This window comes from Sturnira hondurensis, unplaced genomic scaffold (assembly GCF_014824575.4).
Source record: "Sturnira hondurensis isolate 20B ecotype Veracruz unplaced genomic scaffold, ASM1482457v3 Scaffold0013299, whole genome shotgun sequence".
Taxonomy (NCBI): domain Eukaryota; kingdom Metazoa; phylum Chordata; class Mammalia; order Chiroptera; family Phyllostomidae; genus Sturnira; species Sturnira hondurensis.
The window spans coordinates 9,531,234-9,558,726 of NW_028085930.1; the positions used below are offsets into that span (position 1 = coordinate 9,531,234).

At 49.3% G+C, this 27,493-nt stretch overlaps 1 protein-coding gene across 3 annotated transcripts in view; it reads left to right on the forward strand.

Annotated features, from left to right (window-relative positions):
* The window catches only part of GALNT15 (polypeptide N-acetylgalactosaminyltransferase 15), a 42,686-nt gene extending 15,811 nt beyond the window's left edge, over nucleotides 1-26,875 (forward strand). The window contains exons 2-10 of one of the 3 annotated variants that reach the window (XM_037061344.1): nucleotides 1,629-1,795; nucleotides 3,610-3,814; nucleotides 10,248-10,415; nucleotides 12,839-12,956; nucleotides 14,280-14,474; nucleotides 17,108-17,239; nucleotides 17,653-17,757; nucleotides 21,883-22,026; nucleotides 24,770-26,875. In XM_037061344.1, the coding sequence (XP_036917239.1) occupies nucleotides 1,629-1,795; nucleotides 3,610-3,814; nucleotides 10,248-10,415; nucleotides 12,839-12,956; nucleotides 14,280-14,474; nucleotides 17,108-17,239; nucleotides 17,653-17,757; nucleotides 21,883-22,026; nucleotides 24,770-24,916 (1,381 nt within the window). In that variant the 3' untranslated portion in view covers nucleotides 24,917-26,875. The remainder of the gene's footprint in view (nucleotides 1-1,628; nucleotides 1,796-3,609; nucleotides 3,815-10,247; nucleotides 10,416-12,838; nucleotides 12,957-14,279; nucleotides 14,475-17,107; nucleotides 17,240-17,652; nucleotides 17,758-21,882; nucleotides 22,027-24,769) is intronic. The other 2 variants (XM_037061345.1, XM_037061346.1) reach the window with 2 other exon arrangements.
* The last annotated feature ends 618 nt before the right edge of the window (nucleotides 26,876-27,493 follow it).

A 27,493-nucleotide genomic window follows, 5' to 3' on the forward strand; every position in this document is an offset into this window, starting at 1 on the left:
AATTCATTCTAGAAACACCCAGGCTCTATGGCCTATATATTTATGTTCTTTCTCCAAATGCTTACTTCCTGCACTTTTATATTTCCCTGGTCCTGACTGTTCATCCTTATTTATATTTTAGCATTGTTTTATTGTGCATGTTTCTTGTGAGTTACTTCAAATCCTTTATGGAAAGGAATAGTGCATAAATACACAAACTAATAAATGATTGTCACAGCTGGTTTATGAGATGGTCATGTGCTTTGGAAAAATTATTATTTAAGCAACAGGGTGGTGATTGCTGGGGGGTGGGATTAGAGGGCTAAATGGTAATGAAAAAATACAATAAAGATGAAAACTATTATTTAGGACTCTGTTTTACTGTTACCTTCAAGCACTTACCTGGTGTCAAGTTTCCCTCCTGCAGTAAGATTTGGCACTGAGAGTCCCACGCAGGTTTCCCCTCTCACTGAGAGCTTTGGCCTTGACAAGGACCCTGCCAGGCAGAGAACGCCACTGACTCCTGAGCAGCATGCCCAACAGCGTTCCAAGGGTACCTCCCTCGGGCGGGGCCAGTCTGGCTATCACAGGCGCCTCTAGAAGTTGGAAGCTTGGGGTCCATGAGACAACCCCTATTCCAAAGCACATACTCCTCTGGGGAGGGATGTGGTTTTAACAGTAAAAACCTGGAGAGAAGCACCTTGGAAATGCACTTCAGGGAAACGCCCTTCGTGAGCAACTGTGAGCCCCACCCTGCTCCATGCAACCGGTTGTTACCATAATTAGTGCCACTGTGGACTCTCTCGAGCATCTCAACCGGCGCACTGCCAAGCAGATACAGAGCTCCCCATTCACCGAGAGAGGGGGAGGGAGCGTGCCAGCCAGCCTCCTGGTGGCGGTAACACCACGCAAGCCAGGCACCAGCAAAGTGGAAAGGGCAGGGTAGCTTTTAAAGGAAAATATCCAGCTCTGCACTTATTGGTAACATGGCCTTTACACAGTATTGCCTTCTAAGGAGCCTCAGTTTTCTCATCTGTAAAATGGGGTAAGACAGCAGAACCCATAGACTTATTACAGGGTGAACATGTAATGAAGTGTGTAAAGGGCCTACCATGTAGCTGGCATGCACAAATGTTTAATCCTCATCGCTTCTTCAAAAATAATAATAAATATTTATCATGTGCCAGGTGTTATGCTAGGTTTTAGGAATATAAAAATAAAGAAAATACGTCCCTGCTCTTAAATGGGTGACAATTACCGTTCAGAGGACACTCACTATGGACAACATCTTATTTAGGCCTCACAACAGCTCTCTGAGACTGGTCATCAGCTGCTCATTCCCATTTTCCTGATTAGGACAGTCATCTGCGGAGAACTGCGGCCACACCTCTCTGCTGCTCTGAGGACCGTGGGGGGGGGGTAATTAAAGACTGTGAAGAAGCTCGTGGGAGGGAGTACCAGCACTGCCGGGGGTGCCACGGGCTCTCTTCACATGGAAATTTTAAGGAAACCGGGGAAGAGCTGTTGAGCTGGGAGGAGAGCCGTGTGGGTGCAGCAGCCCCAGCCGAGGCCTGGGGGGTGAGCTTGAGGGTGCTGAGCACCTGCTAAGGCTTCTCTTCCCCGGGGCTCCCTGGTTTTTGTCCCTGCAGGTGTCGGCAGCAGTGGCCAGAGGACAGCCTGCCCACGGCCAGCGTCATCCTCTGCTTCCACGACGAGGCCTGGTCCACCCTCCTTCGAACCGTGCACAGCATCCTCGACACAGCGCCCAGGGCCTTCCTGAAGGAGATCATCCTCGTGGACGACCTCAGCCAGCAAGGTGGGAGGGAGTCCTGGGGGGGGTTTGCCACACAAACACTGGGGCTCGGAACCCGTTTAGGAAAAGTTCCTAGAAACAGACCTCCAGATGAGAATTTGGGTGTGGGTAATTCATTACTGAAGAGTCCCCTGGGGCGACCAGCATGGAAGCAGGGGGGCAGGACACAAAAGGTGAAGCAGACAAGCAGGGCAAGAGTCTCTGGGGGTGGCTCCAGCCTGGTCCCTGGGCCCCAACCTCCACATAGTCCGACGAGCTTCCGCCCAAGACACTCAAGAATCACAATGGATGGCCTTTGTGAGTGTCCCCTACCTTGCAAACACTGGGCATAGCACGTGACATGAGTTAGTCATTAAATCATCCTGTTTAGTTAACCTAATCCACTCCCTTCCCAGAGGAGGAAACCAGTGTCGGGAGAAGAGAGCTGACCAGAGCTGAGTTATGTCCAGTGTAGTGGAGTCAGGCCCAGAGCCCAGACCAGCAGAATCTGCTTGAATGTTTCCACCGACAGGAAACTCACCCCTGGGGACCAGCCCAATGCGCAGCCCAGTGCCTAAAAGAAGATGGAGACAGAGAAGCCCCTGCCCGACTCCTGGGTCGCTGGTTCTCAGACTTGAGTGTCTTATCAGAATCACTTGGCAGGCTTGTTAAAACACTGACTTCTGGGCCCACCCTGAGGATTTCTGGATCTGGTATTGGGCTCAAGACTGTGCACTTCTAACAAGCTGCCAATGCTGGTGGTCATGGACCTCACTCTGAGAACCACTGCTGCGGTCCTTGGCTGGGGCCTGGGGGCTGCATTTCTGGCTCACCTCGATGGCCTACAGAAGCCCTTCCTGGCCTTGTGGGGAGATGAAACTGTCCCAAGAGAAGCCAATATTTGTGAGGGGCATGACAGGAAAGGATAGAGTGGTCAGGTGCCTTTGTTAGTTCTTCCACAATTCCTCGTGTTGAGAATCCACCCAGACTGGCCAGGCAGTGAGTCAGACTAGCCAGAGGCCTCAGCAGCACCCAAGGTTATTAAAGTGCATCTGGCTGTATATTAGGCAGGACAAATGAGCAGGTCCTGGACTGAGCTGGGTTGGCTGGTGAAGGTGCCCAGGGAGATTCTGCAAGCCCTCAGCAGGAGCAGAGTACTCTCAAGAGCACTCCTGCGGTTCCTCCCCCATCAGTTGGTGAACTGTGTTATTGTCAGTGTTCCTCAGGAGACGTCTGCTTTCTTTGTGCGCGTTGAGGCAGAGGAGCTGGGCCTTAGGGATGGGCACTACCTCCAAAGTCCTCAGTTTCTTTTGCTTTCCACTTAGCCACAATTGGAGTGTGGCTTTTGGCCTCATAATCACAACGAGGCTGCAGTGCCTCTGGGCATCATATCCATATCCCAGGTAGAAAAAGAGTGAAAAAGCAAATAGGCAGAGGCCAGCCAAGTTTGGAAAAATTCAGTGAAACACAGTTCTTCCAGAATCCTCTTATTTAGTAGATTTCTTCTGGAATTGGATCAAAAAGCTACTAATAGCAGCAGAGATGTCTTGTCAGGTGAGTGGTTTTAGCTACAAAAGCAAGTTTCTGTTAGTGAGGTGGAAGAAGAGAATGAACGCTCAATGCAGTGGAGTCACAGAGGGGCTGGTTCTCAGATGTCCAAGTTCAGAAAGTTTAACAACTTCATTAACAGGGGTCCTTCTCTAGGGAACGGACTGGGAGCTACCAAGCTTACCAGAAAAATAACTGCAAAGTAATAAGTCAGTACAATGTTTTACCACTGAGAAACGTAAAGGTCGAGTGGTAAAATGCTGGGCTGACCACAACCCTGTCGGTTCCAGGACAGCTCAAGACTGCCCTCAGCGAGCACGTGGCCAGGCTGGAGGGGGTGAAGTTGCTCAGGAGCAACAAGAGGCTGGGCGCCATCAGGGCCCGGATGTTGGGAGCCACCAGGGCCACTGGGGACGTGCTGGTCTTCATGGACGCCCACTGCGAGTGCCACCCAGGCTGGCTGGAGCCCCTCCTCAGCAGAATAGCTGGTGACAGGTAACTCACCCCCTCAGGCTGGGGAGCCGGAGATGGGGGCTCGAGAAATAGTCTGCAGCCTCAGCCACTCACAGAAAATCTCTGTCATTGAGAAAAACAACCACTAGAGAGAGACATATTCCTCAGGGTTTTTCACGTGTTTCAGGCTTTTAAGCAGCACGGGGAAGTGGAGTGGAGGCTGCTACTTCATCTGCCTTGTTTTGTAGATACAGAAACCAGGGCTTGGAGAACAGCTTCCATTCGGTTGCAAATACCCCTGAGAAGGGTCTCAGCTTACCATGGTTATCACTACCTGTGATGAAAAGTCAGCAATGTTAATCACGATTGTAACGTAACCTGGGGAAAAGTCCCTAAATGTTGCTAGACTTCTCTCCCTGAAGAACAAAGCATTAGACACTGAGATTGCTGAAGTTCTGTTGAGAACGAGCACTCTTTGGTTTTCTGGTTTCTACAAAGGGGTCTTTAATTTTTTAACTGAGGCCCGCCCTTGGAATACGAAGTTGGAGAGGGCTGCATCCCACACCCCTCAGTCTGACATTCAACGTTTTTGGTTGACCATTTCTCTGCTCTCTTTTCCCCATCCTGCTGTCGTTCTCTCCCCGCTCCCTCAACCCACTCACACAGCTCCTAAATGTGTCTTGTCAACCACTTCCCTCCAGCTGAATGTCCCACTCTGGCAAACCAAACCTGGGGTGACTGGCTCATCTTAGACCATCTCAGGCGTGCCTTGGGCTCGGGCGGGGGTGCCTGTCACACGGTAGGAGCTCAATAAATGGTTGTTTTTGGTGATATCCAGCCAGACAGGGCTAATACCAGAGCCAAGCCCAGGATGTTTATTCCTGCGTCCCTTCCCACAGTACATGTTGACTGTCTCATTTGACCTGGGGATGACCCCACATATGAAAAAAAAAAAAGCCTGAGTGAGAAAGTCAAGGTATCAGCACCTCACCAGATGGAGATGGTTTCAAGACACATGCAGTAAATGGCTAGCAGCCCGGGGTCCCTTTTTCAAGAAGGATTAATGGTGTGCGGTTCCATGGCCCTGAGTACCGCCCATTCCTGGCGGTTCTCTCACAAGAACGGGAGACGTGTGTGAGTTCAGCACTGGGACTAGGACGAGGCCACCAGCCAGGATTCTGTTCTCAAAATCACAACGACTGAGCATCATCAGAGGGGAACCTAAACTTGGTCCCGCCCACTCCGCATCTGATTCCCGTCTCCGTGTCACCGACAGACCGGTCTCAGAGAAGCCTTTAAGATCACCTGGTCCCATCTCATGATTGCACTATTGGAAAAAAAAAAGGGAGTTCAGGGCAAATGGGTCCCAGGGAGCAGGCACCTGACACCTGGGCTGTCCGTGCGCTCCTGGACGCACGTAGGGACCCAGTAGGTAATATGACTAAGCCTTCTGTATGTCTAACCCCAGTAGACTCTTTTCGTATACATCCTTCGTGATGCCCTGGGAGATGCCTCGGGCGGCTACTTTTGCTTCCACCTCACAGAAGCGGGTTGGTTGGTTCCGGGGGACGAACAGGTGTGCAAGGGCACGCAGACACTTCGTGGCCGGGTTAGGTGTCCTGACTCCGGGTCGGCTACTCTTGTCGTTGTATATGAATTTATTTTGAAAGGATTGGAGAAGCCGAGCTGGGAGAAACATTGAGTCATCCCCACCCCTGGTTGCGAGACATGTGTTAAAACATTGATTAAAACCAGTCCCTCATGCTGTCTGCTTCTCACACTGGTGCCCTTTTCACAGATCGGGAGATTTCTCACTCTAGGCTGAGCGAGAAACACTTGGCAATGCCTCGGTTTCCCCAGCTATAAATAAAATGGGGCTTCCTGAGAAGGTTTCTATAGTTAAGAGGTGGTGAGCACATGGAATTCTAATTTTCCTGGGCTCTTCCCATCTCTCTTTATCAAACTTTCTCCCCGTGTTCTCTCTCTCTCTCTCTCTCTCTCTCTCTCTCACACACACACACACACACACACACACACACCTCTGGTCCTTGACCATCCTGCCTTGGTGTCCAATGCACATCTCACACCTCATTCACAGCCTCCCGTGTGTTGCCTCTGGCCCCAGGGTTCGGCTTTCAGGCGCTGGCAGGTGAGGGTCTGAGAGAGAAGCCCCCTCGCCTGATTCTGAGTGCTCCCCTCTCTCCACTGCACACAGCGATGCTCTGTGAGCTCTGGCCTGCGAGCTGCCCCCTTTCAAGGCCCGCTGTACTGCCCCAGGGACCTTGCTCAGACGCTTCCTCCCCTCCTGTAAAGCGAGTGGTGCAGGCCACTGGGTGCCTCTCCTCATGGTGGCTGCTCTTTGAGAGAACGAAGGGCCCCAGCTGCCTCAGAGGCTCATGGCGAGAGACATCTGTCACCAGGTGGGGACCCATTGCCCCCAGAGCAAGGAAAGGGCTTCAAGAGCTTTCATTAAAAAGGTGGAGTGGGAATGGTGAGTAAGCAGGGTAGTGAGCCGTAAAGCAGCTATTTCAAAGGCCTTGCTTTCTCAAAACCCTGGTCAGAGAATTCAGGGCCTGGTTTCTAGCCCCGCTCCCCTGCCCCTGCCCACAGAGCAGGTCTGCGGAGAGCCACGCGGCCACATGGCACACAGCGGTGAAAGGAGTCCCTTCCTTGTGACCCTTTACTCCCGCCCCCCAGACCATGCGTTGTATTGTACCCATTTTGTTAGAACAAGACAAGGCACCCGCCAGAAAACCCATGTGCGCATTGACGGCGTCTAGGATATCGCAGGCATTCTTTAGGGCGGGCAGTGCCCGGCTCCACAGCCCTGCACAGCAGCCCCGGCAGCTCCCCTGGGAGCCGTGGGTTTCCAGGCGGCCTCAGGACGCGGGGACTGGTAGCTGGATTCTACATGAAGTAACAAGGATGAAAATCTAGAGTGGCTGTCACGATCGCTGCCAACTGCGTGGTGCTGACGCCCACTCTGAGACCCCAGCCAAGGAGTGGAGTGAAGGCCCCAGGGCAACGAAGGCTTCCGAGGAGAGAAAGGCAGTCCTGAGCGAGGCACTGGAAGGCGGCAGCATCGTAGGGGTGATCCTGGCTCCAGAGGCTGTCCCAGCTGTTTCTCACTGGGAGACTGGTCTGGCCCCCTGTCTTAAACCACCCAGTTGTGAGGTTGCCCAGTGCTCAGAGGGGTGAATCTACTCCCTGGGGGGAAGCAAGGTGGGGCAGGGAACAGATTGTCGCCCACCTCCCTGACCTTCAAGGAGTTAAAGGATGGAAGGCAGTCTGAAAAATCCCATGTGAGTATGTGAGTGTGTGAGTGCATGAGCATGAGTGTTTGTGTGAATGAGTGCATATGTGCGAGATTGTGTGAGTGTGATTGTGTGAGTGCGTGAGTGTGAGTGTGTGTTGAGAAGCAGCAGGGCGCCCAAGATGCCTCCCAGCCCAGCCTTCCGTGGGCCTGTTGCCCTGAGGACAGTCTCCAGCCCCATCCTACATCACACACCTCAGCACGACAGAGTCCCAGGAGGGTTGACACCAGTCCTGGGGTCACACCTGCAGAGCAAGAGCTCTGGAAAGAGAGAATTCAGAGCCTTCTGCTTCTCGGTAGGAGGAGGTTTTTACAAACACCAAATGTTTGCATGAACTTCCCAAACGACTCTACACATCTCCGGCCTGGAGGAACGTCCAGGCCCAGGAAAAACAAAGAGGAATGGAATGAGCCGGGGCCCAGTCTTTCTGGTGGTGAAAGGGTTGGTTGCTAAGGTCGAAACTGCAGCTTGCTTTCGAATCTCCGGTTGGTAGTTTGTTAGCTGCCCTGATGTGGACTGAGTGTCTGTGCCCCTCCTGCCGTTCGTATGTTGAAAACCTGCCCGGAATGCTGGGGCCCGGAGAAAACGGAGCCCACAGGAAGCTATGAATGGAGTATGGCGTGACCCAAAAGGGCCAAATCACAGCAGATGGGAACACGAAGAGGAAGCCACGCCAGGATCAGTATTTCGGATCACCGGTCTTTGTGGACAGCTCGGCGGCCTCTGTTTGTCTTCTGAAACACAAGCACTTGTCCTCCTGGAGCTCAGAAAGGCTTAAGAGAGGATGCACCTCTTATCTACCTGTGAGTTAAAACTCAGCTCATAAGCGAGAGAAGGATGGGGTAAGCAGACGTGTGTAGCTCCTTCCAAGTCAAGCAGGGTAGCTTTGCCGCTTTGCTTTAAACGGATTCCAAGAACACGAGACACAGCTCTCAGTATGAGGCCCAAAGCTAAACAGAAGACAGTTGGGGGTTTCTCAGATCAGCATTTCTGAGCCGCTGCACGGTGGTTGCCCCCTGATTCAGCCCTGATGAAGCAGCCTCTGTGGTCCACGGGAATAAAAACCAAAGCAGAACACTTTTCACTCCCTCCATTGACATTTTGTTCTTCATTTCTATCCACACTGTACTCACAGAGGCTCGCGATGAATCATGCATGTGTCTGGTTAAAAATAGAAGGAAAAGGAGGTTTCGGAAAGGAAGACATGGTCTGGGGAATGCAGTTAGTAGCAGTGAGCTTTACGTGTGACTGACTCCAAGCTTCCAGCAGAACAGCAGAAACAGAAATTTGATGAACATTAGAGTTCTCCTTTTCTGATATAAAGTAATGTACCCTTTGTCAGAAGGGCACAGCTCGCAGGTCTAGGACGAATTGAGTGCGCGGCTGCTCCAATGCAGTCTCCCCTCTTGTCCCGCGATGCTCCCTGAGATGGCACAGACTCAATGGGATTCTTCAGAATTCAGACACACGGCTCCCCGGCTCTCGATTCTCAGATTCCACGAAATGCTCTGCCAATAGCCAAATCCACCCCATCTGCTCAGTTTGTTCCCCAGTTAGTGGAGACTTGAGAGGGGGTTGGGTGCCCTCCTTTCACCCTTGACCTTGCTTCTCAGTTTTCTGGGTCAACACAGGGTGCCCCCAAATAGCGTAGACCAAAAGGGATTAAAGTCCCCACACCTTCCAGAGGGAACAGCGCGCAAAGGGCAGGAAAAGCATAGCAAGATTGTTGCTCCACATATAAACCCCACGACTCCTCACACCAATGTCAGTCACTTAGAACCACAGATTAAAGCTGGTAATTGGACCCCAGGACCGCTCTGGCCCGCTCCACAGGGCCTGGGCTTGTGCCAGTTTCGGCTGTCCCCGAGAGGGAAGGAACAGAGGTAGAAATCGATGGGAGCGCAAGCACAGCATGGCTGGCATCTCTCTGTCCAGGAGCCTCATTTCCTTAGAGGGGCACCTGCCAGCCCCCCTCGAGTTCAGGCCTGACCCATCCCACCACACCAATTTTAGAAGGTTTTAGAGTTTGGGAGAGGCCAGGAAAGCAATGTGATTGAGGTACTGGCTAGGTGCAGAGCAGCTCCTGGTACATCTGCGTGACTACCTGTTTACTTAAAAGGTGAAGTCTCTGACCTGCACCAATTTTTCACATCATCCTCGGGCATCGTATCACAGGCTGTGCAAAAAAAAAAAAAGAGAGAGAGAGAGAGAAAACCACAATCACCAACAGCATCAGTAAATGAACAAATAAATCTAAACTCAGGACCTTGGTTTGCTGACAGATACCACACGCTCATATACCAGAGATACTTCCGAGGCATGGCCATCCTGATCCCTCAAGCCAATCAAGTGTATGATACAGGCAGGAACGAGAAGCAGCCCCCAGTGCAGGGGCCCGTGGACCCTCTGAATTTGTGGGCAATATTTTGTGAATGTGCTTATGATTATTTTTCTGATGAGGGGTCCATAGTTTCCCCCTGACCCTCAAAGAGATCAGAGACCCCCAAAGAGGTCATGAGCCATGAGCATCCCAGGGCATTACAGCTGGGGTTAACCTTTGTGGGAAGTAGTTCAGCCTCTCATTTTATCAGTGAGGAAACTGAGGCCCAGAGAGGGCCGACAGCTATTTTAAGGTCACACAGCAGTTAGTGGCAGAGCTGAGCCACGGGCCCCGTTCTCCTGCTTCTCAGCGCTGTTGACAGAGGTGTTCAAGGAAAGAAAGGGATAAGCATGCTCTTTTGTGAAGTGGGCCCCCAATTTCTTATGGAAAAACATATTTTCTAGAATACTGCTGTCCAATAGAACATAACACAAGTCACATGAAATTTAAACATTTCTAGTAATCATACTGCAAAGTAAAACACCCATGAAATCAATTTAAATATATTTTGATATGAGTCCAATATAGCCAAAACATTATCACTTCAACATATAATCAATATGAGATTACTGAGACTTTCAATTTTTTTCACACTGCCTTCTAAATCCAGGGTGTATTTACACTCACAGCACATCTCAGTTTGAACAGACCACGTTTTAGGAGCCCCCTGGCCCCGTGTGGCTAGTGGCTGCCCTATTAGGCTGTGTGGGTGGGTCCTGTCCCTGACCCATCAACAAGGGAATGGTTTGCCTTCCTTATTTGACTCTACAATTCTTTCCAGGAGCCGGGTGGTGTCCCCAGTCATCGATGTGATTGACTGGAGGACTTTCCAGTATTACCCCTCCCAGGACCTGCAGCGGGGCGTCTTGGACTGGAAGCTGGATTTCCACTGGGAGGCTTTGCCGGAGAGCGAGAGGAAGGCCCGCCTGTCCGCCGTCAGCCCCATCAGGTGAGGGCAGGGGAGGCCCCCCATGGAGCCTACCTTTCCTTTGCCTCTGCACGTTGGACTTGGCAGCTAGACTGTCTGGGAGCTGATCCGGGCTCCACTGGTTTCCTAGCAAGTTATGTAATCTGTGCCTCAGTTTCCTCATCAGTAAATCAGGGATAAAAGATTGACCGAGCACATTTAGAATAAAAGCGAACTACCCATCCTCATGTCCCCAGAGGAAGCCTGCACCAGAAATCCATCAGTGATGATTCTAGGGTTGTTGTTAAGACTGAATGAGTTAATATACTTCTTAAGCCCTTCACCTTGAAAAATAAATTTAAGAATGCGTACAAAAAAGATTAAATGATTTACTATATAAAAAGCATTTAGAGAGTGCCAGGCACTCAGCTGTAAGTGTCATTATTGTCATGGTGTGGTATCAATGGCGTCCAGCGAAGCTCTTCCAGGTGCCTTCAGGAAATCCCCCAGTGCCAGACAGTGGCAGACCCAGAGCTGGGATCTTGACCTAGCTCTGTTTCACCAGGTAACCTTGGAATCTGCCTGGCTTCAGGTCCTTTCTCCATACAAAAGAAGGGTTCAGACAGGTGGATGCTCAGGCAGCGAGTGGGTTGCTTCTCAGCTGTTTGGTTTTGGACAATGGCACTGTGTAAGGGGATGTCCCAGGGAGCTTCTGGTGCGTAACAAACTAACCTGCACCCAGGGCTGCAACGCAAGCTCCAGTCCATTAAGCTCAGGAGTCTGCGGCTCACGAATTCTGAGGGGAAGCATCGGGGTTGGTTGTTTCTGCCCTGCAGTGTCTGGGGCCTGGCTGGCAGTGACGCCACAGATGGGGCTGGCATCCCCTGCAGGCTGTTTCAAAGTCTGAAGGCTTATGCTGGTCATCGCTGGCACCTCAGAGGGAACATCCTTACCCACGAGGTCACCACGGGGGGCTCCCAGAGCAAGTATCCAGAGGAAGCCCGGGGGAGGAAGATGTATCTCCCCACCGCCCTTTAAAAAATAATTTACTGAGGTGGAATGCATACAGCATAAAATTATTTTCTCAAACGTGAACCACTCATCAGTGTTTAGTGCCCTCACAATCTTGTGCAGCCACCTCCTGTCCCTGTCTCCCTAGAGCTGATTTCGAGCTCCAGGCTTCTGTGGGGTTAGCTCTGGTAGGGAGGGAGGGAGCGCCCTGCCTCGCGCTCAAGCTAGCCTGCACTGGTGCTCGCCATGGTGCACCTTCCCTGGGCATGGCCTTGAGGAGGCCATGCCTGGCCCCCTGCAGCCTGCGTCTTCCACACAGTATCTACCGAAGTCCCTCATCCTCTCCTGGCCACATGCCACAGCTCATGCTGCTCAACTGCCAGTCCTGGGTCCCCCAGAGAGTTGTACCTGTCACCTTCTGCTTGGGCCCTGTCTTCTAGGTCAGAGGGTGGTGAGGGCTTCCTGGGCTCTCAGGGCAGCCTCGTGGCGGGGCAAGCAAAGTGCCCCCCTCTCTCAGATCCCCAGCCACAAGTGCTGAGTCCTACCCCCTCCAGAAATTAACCCTGACCTTACAAATATTAAGTGGCAGAGTTGGAAATTGTATCAGGCAATATACAATACTGCTTTTTAGTATTCTGGTACAACTTAGTATTTTTAATAACCTAAAGGTCAATAGTTTTGTCAATATAACACTATTTTCTTGGTAATTAAAATATATAAATTCTGAGTCATTTACATGTCAAGACATACCCAGAGTTTAGCTGCATTAATATTTGTTCTTCTAAAAACTATATTCCTGAATGGACACACTCATTCAAAAAACTCCTAGCTACATCTTCTCCTGTTTCAACCCTTCTGAAGGATATGATTGTTATCTTAATTCCCTCATTCAGGGGCTCTAGATTCCTGTGTTTAAACTAGCATTTAAACATTAAATGCATTTAAATAAGTCACATATCTCTCCCAGGGGGTGAGCGAGACCTATCTACTACCCCAGGCCCAGGTGGATTTATCTTAGAATTGGGGTGGATAGTCCTGAAGCAAAAACAATGGGTAAGGTCAGGGGTGAGGGAAGAGAGAGGAAGACAGAGCTGACCTTTGTCCAAGCCTGGTGCTACGTGCCTTAGGGTATCTTATTTTAACCCTGTCCTTCATCCCAAAGGTGTCAAGGGAGGGTCTCAAGCCGGAGGGTAGGGGATGCTCAGGCGCCACCCCGTGGCCTGTCCCAGAGGCACAGTACCTGGGGGTGGGATATAAAAGGCCCTGGCAACCACGGCTCTGTTTTTCATAAAATACTGGGATTTCTGACATGGTCGTTGTGCTTCAGTCTTGCCATTAACCGCATGGAGGTCTGTCAGAGTTCAGAGTCCACCCTCTCAACCACTGGAGCCCCATGAGCCGCCCGGTGTGCTCGGGCTCCTGAACTGCAGTCTCACCCTGCCTTCTCTCTCCAGGAGCCCTGTGGTGCCCTGCGGGGTCGTGGCCATGGACAGACATTACTTCCAAAACACTGGAGCGTATGACCCTCTCATGTCACTGCGGGGTGGTGAAAACCTCGAGCTGTCTCTCAAGGTATGCCCCCAACCAAAGGAGGACCCGGCTGGGCTCTCTGGGGCCGTGCGTGTGGTCACAGCTGGGAGGCGGCCATCAGAAATGCCACTGGTCAGGGATAAGGCTGTGCGAAAACTGTAGAGTCAGGAAATGTGGTACGCTGGACCTCCGGTGCCTTCCCCTTCCTTGTCTCTTTCCTCCCTACCTTGATTTTGCCCCCGACCTCCCTCATGAACTTGACTTTCAAACCTGCCTGCTTGAAAGAGCAAATTATCAGTTACACCTTAGTGCAGACACCCCCCTACATTCTCTGTTCACAGCACCCTTAGCATCTCAACACCTTGCACAGCACCCACAGACCAAAGCAAACTCCAAGCATTCTGTGTATTGAGTAGTTTGGTCCAAACAACTTAATAAGTATCTGTTCTAACAACTAAGCACCCGCTGAGGACGGCACCCTTCTCTAACCTTAGAATCAGACTGGACACCACCATTCTCATGTCTTGTTCCACGAGGACGTTAGCACAATATTTGCTTTTTCATCAAAGCAACCTCTGAAGACCCAAACCAGTAAAGATGCACTCCATTAAAAGTTCACCAAGTGTTGAAACCGTGAATCACCCCACGCTTGTAGTTTGCAGGATGGTCAACAGATGTCACTGTTTCTCTCAAACATCTCAACTGTCCTCTTGGCCCCTGGAGTGCCCTGGGGCCCCCTGAGGTACCTTGGCACACAGCCTGGGAACCACAGGCTCAGCGGGTTTCAGTTGGTGTGCTGCCTCTGCTAGGAACGTTTTCATTTGCACCTTTGTTGCCAAGTGTGCAATGAAAGGCTTCCTGTCAAATGAATTCTAGGCGTGTGGGCGTTGGTGTGTGAGTTAGTGGGGAGCGGGGAGACTGTTTAAGGGAAGCTTGCTTTGATCTCCACACAGATAGTTTCTGGTGCCGCTACAGCAGGAGACTTCACGAGCTTGTAGAAACGACAGACCACTAGGGACATGCTTTCCCCTGAGGAAGCAGCCTGTGGAGAGCAGGATGCTAACCCACATGACCACACCTCCATGAGTGCTCGTCTGTGCCTGTGTCTCAGGGGGGAGAGGTCAGGCAGCTGCATGGGTGCGGCTTCCTCACCCCACCGTTCCATTGCAGGACAACTGCCCCCACTTCCCACCTTGTCACTCCCCTACCCAGAACTGGCAACTCTACAGCTCCTGAGGACTATACGTACCTTTGCCATTTTGTGCCCATCATTTCCTGTGCATCTCGCCAGCCCCTAGCAGGTCCCTCATGTCCCACGTCCTCGGGGTGGGGCGCAGAGGTGTGTACTTTGTCCTCTCACGGCAGACCTGGCTGTGCGGTGGCTCAGTTGAAATCCTCCCCTGCTCTCGGGTGGGACACATCCACAAAAATCAGGACGCTGACTCCCCACTGGACCCAGAGGCCACCCTGCTGAACAAGGTCCGCATTGCTGAGACCTGGCTGGGCTCATTCAAAGAGACCTTCTACAAGCACAGCCCAAAGGCCTTCTCCTTGAGCAAGGTAAGGAGAGCCCAGCGGGGGCTTCTGTGCCTATCCCAGGGCCGCCAGCCGGGCCAGGGAGTGTCTCTCCTTCCTGTCTACAGGGAAGGTAGAAGCTTCTGGCTTCTGCTTCCCTTGAGCTGTCCCTGTCAAGGGGCTCTTCTACCTGGTGGGACTGTCCTCCATCTTTTTCGGCACCCCCATGGGGCACTACAGCTGCTCTTGGCCTGGAACCCCTGAAGTCTGTGGGGTGACATCTGCAGGGAGCCAGCCTCCCTGGGGCCCAGAGGAGAGCCGAGGACGAGAGTGGGGGGGGGGGTGGAACAGGTGTCAGAGGGCCCTTTCACCTGGGCGAAGTGCTCAGGCTGTGCAATTATCCAAGACATGAAACAAATATAAGCAGAAAAATAATCACGAGGGATCCAAAATAAACCATAGAAAAATAAAGTTTTTATTTATTTAATTAAAGTCCATAAACATTGTATCTTCAGCTGGTCAACTATCACTCAGCTTAATTCTTATGGAGTGACACAAATATTTTTCCATGTGAGACATGGATTCACATCCATGTTTTCTGTGTTGGGAGTGGGGACCCCAAAGGTCCTGTAACAGCTCCCACAAGCCCCCTCATCAGCCCACGCTGCTGAGTGCGGTCCATTCTCTGATCCACAAATGTTCCTTTGATGACTTTCACAAGAAGAATGGCACCTCCTACTGGTAAGTGAGAAGACCTTTTTTCCGACTTACCCATGTTTTTCAGACCATAAGACATACCTAGGTTTTAGAAGGGGAAAATAGGGGGAAATTTGAAGCAAAAAATGCAGTACAATATTTAATAACATAAATAACATAATATTTCACCAATGTAAATGTAAACAGAACTCAGCAGCAGCATTAACAACCATTATTCCTCCCAAATTTCTGTGTGTGTGGGGTGTGTGTCTTACAGTCTGAAAATGAGGCACTTTTCTTTTGAACATTTCCATTAGTTCATGTTTTACAAATGTCCTATTGCTTACTTTGATATCAAGATTTCAATAATATCACTGCCTCCCTGAAGGTGTTTGCTAGCATGCATTTACTTTAAACCTAAATAGCTAAAACTTAATTTCGTTCTAATGAGTTCTACCCTTCCGTCCCCCCTCCTGACCCTCTCCCACCCCAAAATCCTCACTTGAATTTTGAGATACAGCAAGCCCAGGCAGCCAAACACAAGGCCGGGCTTAAGTGCTGGAGAAGTCGACATTCTCTGTTCTCTCCTCTCTCAGACAGGGCTGTCCGAGGGGTAAGTCCAATGTCAATATGCCCCCATGTTTGTGGCTGGGTAGATTTGCCAGTTTGTCTCCTCACCTAGAAAGATGAAGGTGCTGGCACTCTCACGAAGAAACGTGTCTGCTTTAGTAGCAAAATCCAGCCCTGGAGGGATCACAGGAACACTGAGTGCCAAGAAGCCATCGAAAAACCTTTGTAATTCCTTAGAGGAAAGTGACAGCTTTCTTGGGTGTAATGATGGGTAAATATGCTGAACAAGAAATTCCTGCCCGACAAAGGAGTTGTTCTCAAACTTTCTGTGGAAAATAAACAGTTATGTGCAGATTAAATGCCGGGTCCTGCCGAGTCATAGATATGGAGCAGGACCCTGGGACCTGCATTTTAGACACGTTCCTCGGGCATTTCCAAACCAGCTGCTCAGGGGATCACACGTGGAGGAGCTCGCAGAGAACGTTTCAGCACTCCAGACTCAGACCTTACTCTTCCCAACATTTCGATCTGAGGGCTAGGGGAGGGAAGAAGTACACGCGAACCAAACTCACTTCATATGGCCAGTTAGACCAGTGTCTGGTTTCCAGACTACGGGCCATCAAGTTAGAACTCCTGTGTCAGCTCCCTCTTTTTTTTAAATCCTACCCCAAGAAATAATTCTCTCTCTCTCTCTTGTTTGTTTTTGGCTCTTTGAATCCCTTCTTAGCACCTTTCTCTTCCCTAACGATACCCCGGATTTAGTACTAAACTTCTGAGTAGGGTTCTTTGTATCTTATCAATACAGCCCAAGACATTAATTTATACTAACACCCTAATGACTTACTTTGATATTCATCCCAGAACAATTGTATTATAAAGGAGAATCTCAAAAAATAGGGACCGTGTAGCCCAGAGGAATGATTTGTTAATGGAGGAAAGTGGGCATTTAGAGGGAAGAGGGGTAAATCCACCTTTCCCCACCCCACAATTTTCCATCTTAGTTCGTCGCAGTGGTCTTCAGGTCAGCTTCTACCTCCACCAGGCCCATCATGGTGGTGTACCCCACCAACCAAAGGTGCACAGCCCCATCATGTTTTGCCAATTGCCTCAGAAAGGTCATCAAAGCATAGATATGATGGTCTTTGTAGACCGAAGATGTGAGGGCTTGTAGGAAGGGGGTGACACCCCCTACTATGTGGCCGGTTCCACAGCTCTCTCTAAGGAAGACCCCTCCTACTCTGTCCCACCCAAACCCTCCTCTCCTAACACTGCCCTGCGCAGCTGCTGTCTGGGGCCTCTCATTCCATCCCGATCCTTCAGCTTCAGTCACTTCTGTCCCTCCTCCACCACGTTAAGTTCCGACGCACAACAAGCTTTCTCCCTCTTACTGCCCGTGACTCCCTCCTCCCCAGGCTGAGAAGCCAGACTGCACAGAACGCCGGCAGCTGCAAAGGAGGCTGGGCTGTCGAACGTTCCACTGGTTTCTGGCCAACGTCTATCCTGAGCTGTACCCATCTGAACACAGGCCCAGGTTCTCTGGAAAGGCAAGGAGCGATTGAGGGGAGATGAAGAGGAAGAGGAAGGGTGGGCAGCTTCCCAAGACAGGCACTGGATGTTGCAATGGTTTTCCATGACCCAGGCCAACCAGTCCAAGCTCAGTGGGGCCTCAGAGGCTTCCATGCCTGCCCTGAGGGAGGTCACTGGATTGCCCCATAACCCATCCCAGAGCCCCTCACCAGGACAGGCGCTGCCTGCCTCCATCAGGAGGCCTGTCCCTTAGCTAGCATCAGTAACTTCAGCTTGACCTCGCACATTTTTGTGGCCTGAACGTAGCAGGCCACAAACGAAGTAGTGCCTTGAGCTATTCTCCAAAAAGTGAAGGAGGGGAATAGAGACTAACAGACGGTGACTTTACATCAAGATCAGGATTCACTTGCATACGGATGTCCACTTTCAGCTCCACAACACCGGACTTGGCTTCTGTGCAGACTGCCAGGCAGAAGGGGACCTCCTGGGCTGTGCCTTGATGCTGGCTCCCTGCAGTAACAGCCGGCAGCAACAGGTGGGTGGTCAGAGTTCTCCAGGTAATGCCCATCACTTCCTTTTGGGGTATCTCCTTTCAGTGGTTCCATGTCTCCTGATGGATCATGGGCCCCCCACTGTGATCCCTGCCCTGCCCACCCCTCTCCCAGCTGCAAGCACAGACAATGACCACCATCAGAAAATGTGAGGCTGAACTCGAGGGCAATGGAGAAGCTGCTGAGCCAATGTTTTTATCTGGCAGATGAGGAAACCGAGGCTTAGACAGTGGCCATCTGAGGTTCAGGCAGGTAGAGGAAATGAGTACCTTGCGCTGGGTGGAGGCTGCTGTGACTGAGCAGCCCATGGCCCATATGCAAGGACAGCGACACCTGCCCCAGCCTCAACAAATGGTTTCGTTTTGTATGAAAGTGGGCCCAGAATTAGGAGGTCACCCAAAATTTTCAAAATTTTCTGGATACTTGAAATCTAGAATTTATGGAAATGCTCCCTATTAAAATTAAAAGCTATAATCAGAGGTCAAAGAAAAGCTATGTGCCAGTAAATGTCCGTGAGGGTGTCATGTATGAAATATTAGGACCAGCTGAGATCACTAGCCAATTAGATCCTGAGGTGGGGAAAGTGGGTCACCCAAGTGGGGGCAGTGGGCTCAGAATTCCTGACAATGCAGGGGGACCCAGAGGATAGTCCCCCTTCGAAGCAGTGCCTCAAACCCATGACTCGTGCCTCCCAGTCTTAAGTCTCCAGTCCTCCGACACCGAGTCCACCCGGAACAGACTTGCCATATCCTTCAGGTACTGCATGGGGTCTATGGGCGCAGACATTGTATCCCAGAGGCAGAGCCTCAGGGCACCACAGGAGCCTGGGGTGTGTGTGTGTGTGTGTGTGTGTGTGTGGTGGGGAGGGAGGGCTGGGTTTGGAGCACACTGGCCTCATGGCCTTGGGTGACCAGCTGCCCCGCTTGCCAGCAGAGGACTTACACTGGCTCCAGCTTCCAGAGCCCTGGCTTTGTTCAGTGGTTTGGTTTGTGAAATTCCTTCTACAGCGAGAAGGAAGCAGAAGGCGCAAAGGCCCCCGGGGAGAGGAGGGAAGCAGCCCATAAGCTCTCCCAGGATGCCAGACCTGGCCGAAGCCTCTCCCCATGATTGAGGCTCTGGTGACTTGTGTGGGGGGGGACCAGGAGACAGCACCCAAGACTGACTCCATAGCTTTCCCGAGGCCCCACGCTTCACTGTGGCTGGAGTCCTCAGTACCCAAGAAGAGTGGGGCTGCCCTGGTGACAACAAATGCTTATGGCCCAAAGCACAGATAAGGAGAAATGCTGAGCGTGAGTGGCAGCGTGCCACCCAGAGGGAGAGACCCATGCCCGAGCCAGAGGTCCTGCTCATGTGCATATAGAGCTCAACACAGGGCAGGCTGTTTGACATCAACACGGAGAAATCCAGGTGGCGCCCGATTAACACCTAGGCCTAGGGAGGGCAGGTCAGTCCAGTGTCTAGTCCACCCCTCCCTGCTTGTGGTTGTTAACCTTTGTAGGTTACATCCTGTGGTTGCCACACTCAGGCAGGAGACTCCCAAGCAGGCCTGCGACTGGCCTGAGGTAGCGAGATGGGGTGATTGGCCCTGGCTCTTATGTGGTCAGGGGGCAAGCTGGGGTAAGGGTTCCCAGGCTCAGGCTGGGGCCTACCTGGTTCAAATGCCCCGCCAACATCAAAGAAGGCAGCAACAGGCTTGCTCATGAGCTCACCCGGAAATGGGGCAAGAGGAGAAGGAGACGGGTGTGGCTTGGAAGCTCAGAGGTCAAACATTAGACATGTTTGTTATAGGCGACATGTTTCTTTTAAGAAGTTGATGAACTCTAAGGACACTTTCCCAAAGAAAATGCAAAGAAGCACATCCACACAAAATTTTAATAATTTCAGGGGTTCATGAAGTGCTCGAAACCCCCTGTGTCTAAGGAGGTACCTGAGGAAAGGAGAAGGAGGTAATTGAGTCAGGGGAAGGATCTGGGGCAGGCCCCTTCCAGCAGCCATGTAGGCCCGTGGTCACCAGGAAGATCTCCCGTATCTTAGAGTATCATCTTTTCAAAATGTCCATCGTGGAATAACTGCCCAAGGTGGCGGGCAGCTTCCGTGATGCTGACTGAGGGTTGGCGAGTCCACTTCTTTCTACAGCTTGGGTGATGACCTAGGAAGTCAAGCCTGCCTCGAGATCTCTCTTTTACAGCCTTAGACAGGGACATTTGAGTTTAGCTATAATACCCCAAAGGCCTCTATTAAAAAGAAACAACCAAGTGCAAGTTCTTAGAGATATTGATCACAGAGTCCAGTGAGGCCTTGAGAGCCTGAGGGCAAAGCCAGAGCATCTCTTGGAGGGACCGGAGTCCAGCCCTTCACGCAGGAAAGACCAGCCGAGGCTGGGCTGGGCGGTGCAGGTCCCGCAATAGTGGGGGAAAGCGATGCTCAGGATCCATTGGGCCTCGTCAGCTTTGCCTTTTGCCAATGTTCCTGAACACATCAATAGGCATTCACACCTGGCACATGGGAGGAGGACACGCATATAAAGTGAGGAAGCCTTGCAGTGTGGCGGAAATAGCTCACCAATTTCTAGCTGTGTGTGGTACTGGGCAGGCTTCTTAACCTCTCCGAGTCTGATGTTCTCATCTGCAATGGGAATAATGCAGCCTTCTGCATGTACACAGAATGTTAGCTTTTTAGATTTTTAAAAATTTGGTGAAGAGGAGGATAAGCAGGGACTTGGGGGTCCAGCAAAATTGTGAACTAGAGAAGCCAAAAGCCCTTGTCCTAAAAACACCTAGGTATGTTAGGTTAAAAGAACAAGAGAGACCCTTCTCCATGCCTAAGTAACTAAATTTATAAGAAAGAGAAATCCCCAAGGGCCAAAAATCCAGAGGCCACTGAGAGTAGAGCTGATGGACATGGGCCATGCTGCCCTCCCTGCCTTGGTGGGGGGTGGGGGGAGTTACCGACAACCTCAGGGCCCAGAGGCATTGGTTCCCTGCCAACTGGTTCACCTATTGGTTCCCAGTAAGTGCCGAGAACCTTCCTTCAGCCCATTAGGGATGAGAAGATGGAAATGAGACTTCCTATCAAGCCAGTGTTGACCTTCAAAGAGAAACTAGAAACTTCAAACTGTGCAAAGTTTGACTAGAAACATCCACACACTGCCACAGGAAGATGAGAAGGCAGCTTGTCCGTCTCTGCAGGCTCTTTGAGTAGAGGACAATTACTGGTCCCTGAATGTGTAGCCACAGGTTTGCATCTAACGTGGGTTCGGGATTCAGAGTTATGAACAGCATGGTCTGGGAATACACCAGCAGGACCAGCTATCTCATGTGCAGGGCTCAGTGCAAAGTGGAAAGGTCAGGCCTCTGGTGCAGCATGTATGTGTTTCAAGAATTTCAAGACAGTGACAGTACAGCATTAAGCCAATTATATCACACCAAGAACATTACGTTCTTCAGAGTGTGAGGCCCCAGAAGGCAGCACAGTTCTCCTGTTCATGCAGCTGGCCCTGTCTTCACACCACAAAACTAACATAAAAATTAGTTCAGCCTCTACTTGGCAGGAACAAACAAATGGTTTTGTCAAGACTCCCCTTCCATCCCAGGCACACAGAATTCCCACAGGTAAAGCCCACCTGCAAGGTATGCACAGCCCAACACTCGAAAACACCAGAGCAAATAATAACCATGAGCGACTGTCAGCACATACGACAAACAGCAGGGAACTTGGTTGTGGGGCTGGGTCAGCTCTCTCTAGAAAGTGATCACCTTGGGCCTTGGAGGGACTCCTCATCTGCCCTTTCAGCAGGACACTCACAGAGCACACAGCATTCTTTAACGGCCCCACCTACGACGCAGTAAATAGAACCATGGAGGGAGACACCAGAGTCTATAGGTATGAATGCGGGAGCAGCTGGAAGGTGGAGATGTCAGAGGCCAGGGCTAGTCGCGCAGCTTGTTTGTGGACTTGACTATGAGATACAGTACTGCTGACCACCCCCTCCCACCTCAGTACCTAAAGATTTCCCCTAGGCCTCAGCTCCACTGTGAGCTCTGCACCTCAGCTGTAGCGTCGGAGAACATCTCCTTCTAGCTGTGCAACAAGCGTTCTCTCTCTCTCAGCACCTGCAGCACACCGGCAGGAAGGAGATCCATTTTGGCAGCCCACAGCACCTGTGCTTCGATGTCAGGCGAGAGCAGGTGGTTCTTCAGAACTGTACGGAGGAAGGCCCTGCCATCCATCAGCAGCACTGGGACTTCCAGGAGGTCAGTAATCCATTCAGAAGAGCTTTCCAGTGCTGGTGGTCTATGCTGTGTCCCAAGCTCTCCCAAGTGGTCAGGTTTTACCATTCAGATCTGTACTTCTGTTGTTTAAATTTACTGGCTGGCAGTAAGACCTCAGGGAGGTAAAGTCAACTTTGGAGAAATGCTGGGCCATCAGAACCTTGAAATGTACCCATTTGCCATGTTTCCTTATGGCTCTGACCTCCTTTGTGGCAGAGAGTGGGGACAGTCCTCTTTTGAAGTTTATTAGCTCAAGTCACAGGTAGGACCATGGAGTATATCATAGTAGCAGTCAACCACCTCATTAGTGCAGTCTTAGGATGCAGGGCTCTCCGCTCCACCGCCAACATAGATACTGGTATAGGCATTGCTTTCTTCTTTTGCAAATTCCACTGTGGACATTTGATCATTGCAGTAAGACTTTGATTCCCCTCACCCCAGGGGAGAGAAGCTCTGGATCCTTTTCAGAAGCTATGCACCAATAAAGAGGAAGTAAGTAAGACACAAGTACTTAGGGAGAATGCACGTGTCCGCCATACAGAATTGGAATAGGAAGGTGGCGGTATCGACGGCTTTCCCTACCTCAAATTCTTTTTGGAATAAGTTAGGGCAAAAATATGCAAACACATAAATAAATATGCACATCTTTTTTGTTTCTTCCCAAACTGTGTCTTGGGAATAAAGAGGGTAAAATAAGCAGACTGTACATTGGTATTCTTAAGCGAAGCTCTGAAAAAAGAAAATTGTATGGAGCGGAACTTAGGCTGAACTAACAACAAGCATCTGAGAACAAAGCCTGTGGGGCTTTGGGGACAAGTAAACCAGGACTCCGGCCCCCACACACTCAAAGAAGTCTTAGATACCAAGGCAAGGTCCCTTATGAATGATTATAAAGTGTCATTCTGAGCAAGTCTTGTGGATAAGACACATTTTAGAAACAGCACTTAAAAATAGCAAGTAAAAGATTAGTGAACAGAATATACCCCACATCTTTTAGGCATTAAAGATTAACACTTAGAAAAGAGTATTAACATTCTGCCGTAAGAGGAATGACGTACTCCTCATAGATGCACTATTCACAGTAGCCAGCAGGTGGAAGGAACCCTAGTGTCTAACGGTGGACAAATAGATAAACATACACCTACAATGGAATATTATTTAGACTTAAAAAGGAAGTAAATTCTGTCATATGCTACAACATGGGTGAACCTGGAGGACATCATGCTAAGTGAAAGAAGCCAGTCACAAAAAGAAAAGCGCTGTATAATCCCATGTATATACAGCACCCAGAGTAGTTAAATTCACAGAGACAGAAAGTAGACTGGTGGTTACCTGGGGCTGGGGTGAGGAGGGGTGGTTTAGTGGGTATAGAATTTTGGTTTTAAAGATGAAAAAGGTCTTAAGATCCATTTCAAAACAATGGGAATATACTTACCACTGCTGAACTTTACACCTGAAAAATGGCGAAGATGGTAAGTTTTAAGTTATGTATTTTTACCGCAATAAAAAATAAAGAGGAAAAATTACTTGCTGTTATATGCTACAACAGGGATGAACCTTGAAAATATGATGCACAGTGAAGAAGCCAGTCACTAAAGGCCATGTATTGTTGCATTTACAGGAACTATCCAGAATAGACAAATCCCTCAAGACAGAAAGCATATTAGTCATTTTAGTTGTTGGAAGGAAGGAAGAATTGGAAGTGACTGCTAAAGAACAGTAGTTTTCTTTTAATAGCGAAGAAAATGTTCTGGAATTAGATAGTGGTGATCGTTGCATATACTTTGTGAATATACTAAAAACCACCACGCTGTATATTTTAAAATAATTAATATTATGGTATGTAAATTATATTTCAAAAATGCCTAAATAATAAATAAATGAATAAGTGGACATTATCAGCCATGCCATTGAGAACATTTAACTTGCCCTTGCTGGTGTAGCTCAGTGGATTGAGCACCACTGGCCTGCGAACCAAAGGATTGCCAGTTCAATTCCCAGTCAGGGCACATGCCTGGGGTGCTGCGGGCCAGGCCAGGTCCCCAGCAGGGGGTGTGCAAGAGGCAACCACACATTGATGTTTCTCTCCCTCTTTCTCTCTCCCTTCCTTTGTCTAAAATAAATGAATAAAATCTTAAAAAAAAACATTTAACTTTTCATCAAGATGATTTTTCCTTGAGAAGAGCATGGCTAGATTCAATATTAAATCTGACAGATTTGGTGTAGTTTTTCAGATATGGCTGACTTAGGCCTTTAGTATATTCTTAAAATGTTACTCTCTACTGTAACCTGCTGTAACCGACTGTATTGCTGCTACCAGCAGCAGCCCTAAACTGCAGGATTAATAGCAGGGGATTAAACTAAATCATTTAAAAGCAGAAATTGACAAGCCACTGATAACAATGAATGTCATCAATACAATATAAAGACTGCACATGATTTTTCCTCTGGACATTCTAACAACCAGGACTTTAAGGTATGGTATAATTACCCAACCACAGTAAAGATAATGGAGCTTATGGCCCCTGGACTCAATAATACCTAAATTTCAGGGCTACCTAAATTATATTATACTTTAACCAAAACACTACAGTTCCTTACCAGTTCCAGTTCACATGACCTCTATTAGTCTCTTAACGATGAATACAAATCTTAGAAAAGTCCTTCTTTGCTGACTGACTGAGGGGGACTGACTGGCTGTCGTTTTCCCCTTCTGACTTTCCAGAATGGAATGATTGTCCACGTTGTTTCTGGGAAGTGCATGGAAGCGGTGGTGCAGGAAAGCAACAAAGATTTGTACTTGCGCCAGTGTGATGGGAAAGCCAGCCAGCTGTGGCACTTCGACAACATCAAGGCTATGGATGAACACTGAATGCCAGTGTCAGAAGGAAAAGAGAAGTCTGGCCCTCACATTTCAACCCCACGGGAACTGCGAAAGCAGGTACCTTTCATGAGTCACCTCTTCTGCGTTTGTAGTCTTGTGGTCGTGGAGAAGAAAGCTCCGTGAATGAATGTAAGAAGTGTTTTCCTTCTCCAACCTATGCCATTGACTGCTGGCTGTTTCAGAAAAAGAAAAAGAAAGGACTCACTGTCTTCAGCACGGGTAGATGATCATTACATAGTCCAGAAGATTCTTCATTTTCCTCCATTCAGCACTAAGCGTGTAAGAATTGCTTTTAATCTCTGACCAAGGAAAGAGGCCTGGACATTCTCTGGTAGCAGGTCCAGAATACATAAATCCAATTGATCAGCTTATTTCAAATGGCCTTGATTGCGTTGTCTGTGTAGCCAACCATGCAAATTAAAGTGGAAAGAGAGCATCGAGGCCTGACACACTGAAAACTTTGGATTAGGCTTATTAGAACGCATTTCATGTTCACTGGTTGAGCCGTAGCTCAGAAGAAGGAAGGGAAGCTACTGAGAGTAGAGGAGGGTTGTCGGGAGGAGGGAAGAGAGCTTTGGGCCTGTTCTGCAGCTCAGCCTCTGGGATGAAAAGAGTCAGTGAGCCTGGGATGGGTGTTTTCATGTTAATGAGGATTTCCTCAAACTTTCTACCTCCATTCATTCTGCTCTCACCCTTCTCTGATTTGGTTAACCACAATCAGATTCTCATGCAATGTAGTGAATACTTCTCTTTAGTCACTGGTCTTCGGAAGGGTCAGCTCATTTTGAGGATTCCACTAACAGCAGAGCATACACTTGAGAAACTCTCCTGATGCCTTTGTTACAGGGTTTGCATTGACTGGATCAGGAATAGCAACCCTTGCAAAGAGGCAAGCCTCCTTGAGGGGAAATGCCAGCATCTGAGCCAAAATTCACACGAGAGGAACTCGAGGTGGGTGTTAATGCTCATGAGGGCTGACAGGGCCATTTCTGAGCCTGTAGGAACTGTCCGGGCCCCTCAGTATGCCCACGGGTGGAACATTCACAACTGTGGGAAGAACACACCTCCACTAGAGCAGAGCCAAGCTAGCAAGAGCTGACTGGCTCTCTCTACTGTGATCTGGCCCAGTCTGACCGTAAGGGTTACCCAGTTGGGTTGGTTCTGCTAATCAGAAGACACCATTCACACCCATTTCTCCTCCTTCACCCTTCACATGCTCAGCTTAGAAACCACTCCTCCAAGACACTGGCTTCTGTTGGGCCATTTCAGAATGCATTGCATTTCAAATAAGGAAAACTGGGTGGGAAGTGAGCGTTTCCCTACAATAGCTATCATACTCCTGTACACATTCCTTTTCCACCTACTGAAGTCAATGGCTCACTGCATTTCTCCTTCCTCAGAAGACACGTTGGACCTGTGCTAGTAACCAGTAGCCACACGTGGCTATCTAAATGTAAATGCAGGAGCTCCAGGGGCGCAATTGGTTAGTGCACGGTACTAATAAATGTAAATGCACTGAAATGAAAGACAGTGTAAACTCAGTACCTCAGTTGTACTGGTCACATTTCAAGTGCTCAATAGCCACATGTAGCTAGGGGCTACTGTATTAGAGAGCACAGATATAGAACATTTTATTGTTGCAAACTGTTCTATGAGAACTGATCCAGATAGACACATCATCCCATCCAGGGAAGACATTTCAGCCATCATCTTCTTCTTTCACACTTGTATATATTTAAAATGAATTCCTCAAATATCTTGAGGTGAAAATAAAGCTAATAATTCTCAGATGGCAAACTTGTAAAGGGTAGTAATGGTTGCAAAATAAAAATTTAACAAGACCTCTATTTTTTTAAATGAACTTTATTATTACCATTGTGGGTATTTGAAGTTGCTGAAATAAATTAATATAATTAAATAAAAGTCTGAATTCAATTGTCTAAGTTGTGTTTGACAGTAATTAACAAAAAGACCCAGATGGCTTATTGCTTAATTGGTTGAGCAAAGGAAGAATATGGTGTTTCTTGTTTCCTTAAACATCCCCATGATTTATTACTTTATTACAAAACTGGCTGTCAACTCGGTCCCTGGCTGGTACTTACAGACCCTTAATTTAAACAAAACAGATGCCTCCACTTAGTTCTAAAAGAAATTTAACCTTTTCCTCATAGTGTAATCAAATGTTCAAATTCCCTTCTTTATGGGCTCGGTTCTGACTTTGTCCGCAATGATTGACTTAGAAGTAGAGAAACCTGGCAGTTAGAAGATTTGATTCCCGAATTTGATCTGCAGGTGTCCGCCTGAATTTTTATGATTGAAGTTTATTGTCTGGGTTTTAAGATTGAATTCATCACCACCAAGATCACCATTAAGTATGCCCTGAGGGGACGGAGAGAAGTATTCAGCCAGCCGTGGAGAGTCCAATACACTTCATGCTATTTCACAACAGTAAAAGCAGATCTCATACCCGCAGTGGCCCTGGTCTAATTCCTCTGTGGTCTCAATGCCTGAGAGCCCACTGGCCAACTCAAAATTCTTTCTTCCAAAGACATTCAAGTCCTCCGG